Here is a 3777-nt window from a genome sequence, read left to right on the forward strand (position 1 = left end):
AAACAATTTGGAGTAAAGTTTTTCTATATTTTCCAGATGGACACTTGTTGCGCGAAATAATATTTATCTGGATTCGCGGATCGTGTTGATTTGGTCGAATTCGAATCACTCGAGAATGGGAAGGGTTATTTCGGCAACATGGAAAATTCAACTTACCGAAGGCCGCAGGGCTCATTCTCTGCCATCGTAAGTACATCTTTGGCTATCTTGGGCAGCAAATCGGCAGGTAGGAGGACCTCGCCGCAAGCCAGCTGGGCGTGTTTAGCCCTCCTGAGTTCAACCTCCAGCCTCTTCGCCAACGCCTGACAAGCACCGTCCAATTCGTCCGTCTCGTTTCCAGCTGTAACAATTAATTAAACAAAATTAAGCGCATGCGCTCTCTCAGCCTCCCAGTGAGTAAACTAAACGTTAAAGCGGTCAATTGAAAAGAAAGTGGCAGATCACTTTTTCTTCTATTTTCAAGCCTACAGACAGCTCAACAGTCATTCTCCCAATTACTTCAAAACCTAAATGAAATTAATTCGAACTAATTGTCTCGTTAATGGAAATTTTATTAAACAACTATTAAATTACACATTTAGGATAAATAATAGTTTATCCTAAAAAATGCGAATTATTATCCCAAATAACAATTCTTTTAATTAAACAAAAATTATTATTTAGAATAATAATAATTCGTAATTTAAACTTTCCCACGAATTTTCGCCCAAAAAAATGTCAAAGTATATGAAAAGTATAATAGCCTCCTATTTATCTTCCGAGATAAAAAGTACGAACTGACGTAATCTTAGGCATTAACAAGTCAACCGATATTATCGGATGTAATCGAAAGCCACAGGCGAAACGAAAAAACATATTTTGCTTCTCGATGATGATTCACGTTATCTGCCATTCCACCTAAATATAATCCGAACTCAAATGTAATGTTAATCAGTGCCGATTCTTGTTTCCGCAAGTAGATTCTAGATATTAGCTAATTTTACGCTCGCATTAACTCGATCGCAGCATATAATCCCGATTAATCAAGCGATGAGATCATCGTTTTATTATTTAAAACCGACGTCTGTGCAACATAACAAAGAACAGTCGTTAGGAGCGAGGACGCAACCAACGTCGAGTCTCCCACCTCGCCATGCATTTCATTTTTTTTTAACCAATGCGTGATCGTCGAAAGAATATCTGAACTGTAACATTTCTTTTTTTTTTTTTCTTCTATTGCCTATTTCCACCAATATAGATTAGTTTTAATTTACTTTTTATCACACTGTAGCAATGTCCTTGCTCATTAATTTACAAAATATAAAATAAATCTATTATTCAACAAATAAATTTATCATTTTTTTGCCTCAATTGATAAATAATTTATTTTATTATAGCTCTTTTCTAGTTCGGTTTTTTTTTTTTTTTTTTTTACGAAACTATAATGATGTCCTGTTAATTTAAAAAATGTGAAATAAATTTATTACTCAATAAATAAATAAATTTTGTCATTTTTGGCCTTAGTTGATAAATTTATTTATTACTCTTTTCCAGTTTCTAATTATTTTCTAAGAATTTTTTTCCGTTTCTAAGAATTCGAAAATAAAAGTAAGTCAAATTGAGATTAAAGTTAATCTACATTGATATAGAAATAGACGTATGTCGATCACTCGGTCGATTCTATCTCGAGCCTGCCTCGACCATTGTTTCTAGCGGCCGGCGAGGAGGTAAGCTCGTACGAACTCGTTTGACCTCGATTTTTTTTTTTATCTATCTTGTCGCGCTTAACAAAAATCACAATCTCTCTATGCCACTTATCAACAATCAACCCTTCCGTTTTGTGTTCTAACGTTTCTGAAATCATTACTGGAGCTCTCGTTTTTATCATCGAAACTGCTGGAATCGGAAATAAAAAAAAAATGTCACAACAAAGCGAGTTATAAGATATGATCGATTGCCTAATAAAAGGAATATATTCACGTTATGAGTTTTTGCATCATCCAGCTGACGAAACCTTGTTTGTATTCTACAACGATCCGTAAGAGCAATTAAACTGAAGTACTCTCTTTGTGTCCGTTAATCCGTATTTATTTATGCGGACGATCGAAAGCGCTAAATTTTAGGAAAATTCCATTTATAAACACGCCGAAGACAGTCTGTAAGTGGAAAGAGAGCTAGACGGAGAACAATCGAGGAACATGGAAAAACGACAGCGAAGGGCATCCCCTCCTCCTCGTACGATCGGAAGATCGACGCTGACGCAACTATAATTCGACGTTCCGCCGGTAAATCGCCGGTGTACCTCGAAATCGAGTCTCCGTCCGTATTAAAAAAAAAATCGGAGTAAATTTTTTCGAACGGTGCAGCCGCGACGAAACGTGTCGCGAAAGCAAAAATCAGCTGATTGCGGCCGGCGTTGTCAGCTGAGAACAACGGCTCGCTCGATGGAGGAGAGAAACGGAGAGGCCGAGACAATTGAAGCGCGAGAACGGGGAAAATTAAAGGGAAACCGGCGCCGCGAGACAGCCGTTACATCTGTACGCACTTACCTCGAGTGTTGCTGAAGTCCACGTTGACAGGACACGGCAGGACCTCCATGATTTCGCGAGAAAGTCTTGCAGCGGCGGACGCACAATGGACACGGCTTTCTCGTCGGCCTTGCCGGACGGCAACGCGATTTTCCTCGAGAAAGAGATATCGACGGCGAACGATAGACGAGGCTGTTGGAAACGCGAGGAAAGCGGCCGCGGGGAAACAGATTGACGACGGACAATCGGCGACCGGATTCGTTAAACACCGAAAAGCTTTCACCGGAGCGACAGCGAATCAAGAGAGAGAGAGAGAGAGAGAGCGAGCTCTCGACAAAGATCTACGGCAAATTCACCCTTTCGACTGATCGGCCGCCGGTCGCTGACGCGACTTTTATACGGGCGATCCCACCTCGAGGATACCCCGCCATTCTCTTCACCCCACGTCGCCTACGGTCGACCGCCTAGCAACATCGCCTACGTGACGTTTCGGCAGTACGTCCGCACTTCGGCCGTTTCCGGCGATACTCGCGCCGGCCTTCGGTCACGCTCGGCACCCCGACCGAGCGAGAGCGTGCGAGAACGTGCGAGTGCGAACCTCCTCGGAGGGGATCTATCCGCTGTTGCCGCCGGTGACGACGGTACATCCGAGTTTTTTTTTCACCCACGATGCTCGTTTTGTTTTTCTCCTCTTTTTCTCTCCCCTTTTCTCTTTCTCTCCCTTTCCCCTCCCCGCCGCTCCCTCTGTCTCTTGCCTACTCTCATCTCTCGTCGACGTGCATTACGTCGCGCAACCTTTTATCGCGGCTTTTAACGCCGCGACGAGACGCGCGTGTTAAACCGCAGGTGAAATTACTGCCCTTCGCCCGGTAGCGGGTTTTTTAAGCGTGGGCGATTTGGATAAAAATCGAGAGATCCGCGCTCCCGATGTAAAATGACGGGGAGAGCCGTACATACACACCTCCTTTCTGGCCTGCATCCCGGAGGGGAGAAAAACCTGTTTTAGAAATTCAGAATGAGGTGTTGTGTTTTGCTGTGGGGCTACGGGATCAGCTGACCCTGGCTGTAGCGAAGGTTATGGTAAAAAGTCGTCACGACAGAATCACGATTTGAAAACAAAAAAGTCTTCTTTTGACGAGAATTTTCGGTTAAAAAAAAACTTATCTAAGAACGTAGACAAATGACAAATCAAAGAGATATAAAACTCGCAACGGCTAATTGTGACAACTGCGCATTACGTAGGATTGTCAAATTGTTAAGAATCACAGTT

General features: G+C 42.4%; 1 protein-coding gene across 1 annotated transcript in view; it reads right to left on the reverse strand.

Moving 5' to 3' along the window:
- The window catches only part of LOC108747847 (protein charybde-like), a 7006-nt gene extending 4148 nt beyond the window's left edge, over positions 1–2858 (reverse strand). Inside the window, exons 1-2 of the mRNA XM_018485704.1 lie at positions 2529–2858; positions 157–340 (exon numbers count right to left, since the gene is read on the reverse strand). Coding sequence (XP_018341206.1) covers positions 157–340; positions 2529–2577 — 233 coding nt within the window. The 5' untranslated portion in view covers positions 2578–2858. The remainder of the gene's footprint in view (positions 1–156; positions 341–2528) is intronic.
- Positions 2859–3777: the final 919 nt, after the last annotated feature.

This window comes from Trachymyrmex septentrionalis, unplaced genomic scaffold (assembly GCF_001594115.1).
Source record: "Trachymyrmex septentrionalis isolate Tsep2-gDNA-1 unplaced genomic scaffold, Tsep1.0 scaffold20, whole genome shotgun sequence".
NCBI classification, from domain to species: Eukaryota; Metazoa; Arthropoda; class Insecta; order Hymenoptera; family Formicidae; genus Trachymyrmex; species Trachymyrmex septentrionalis.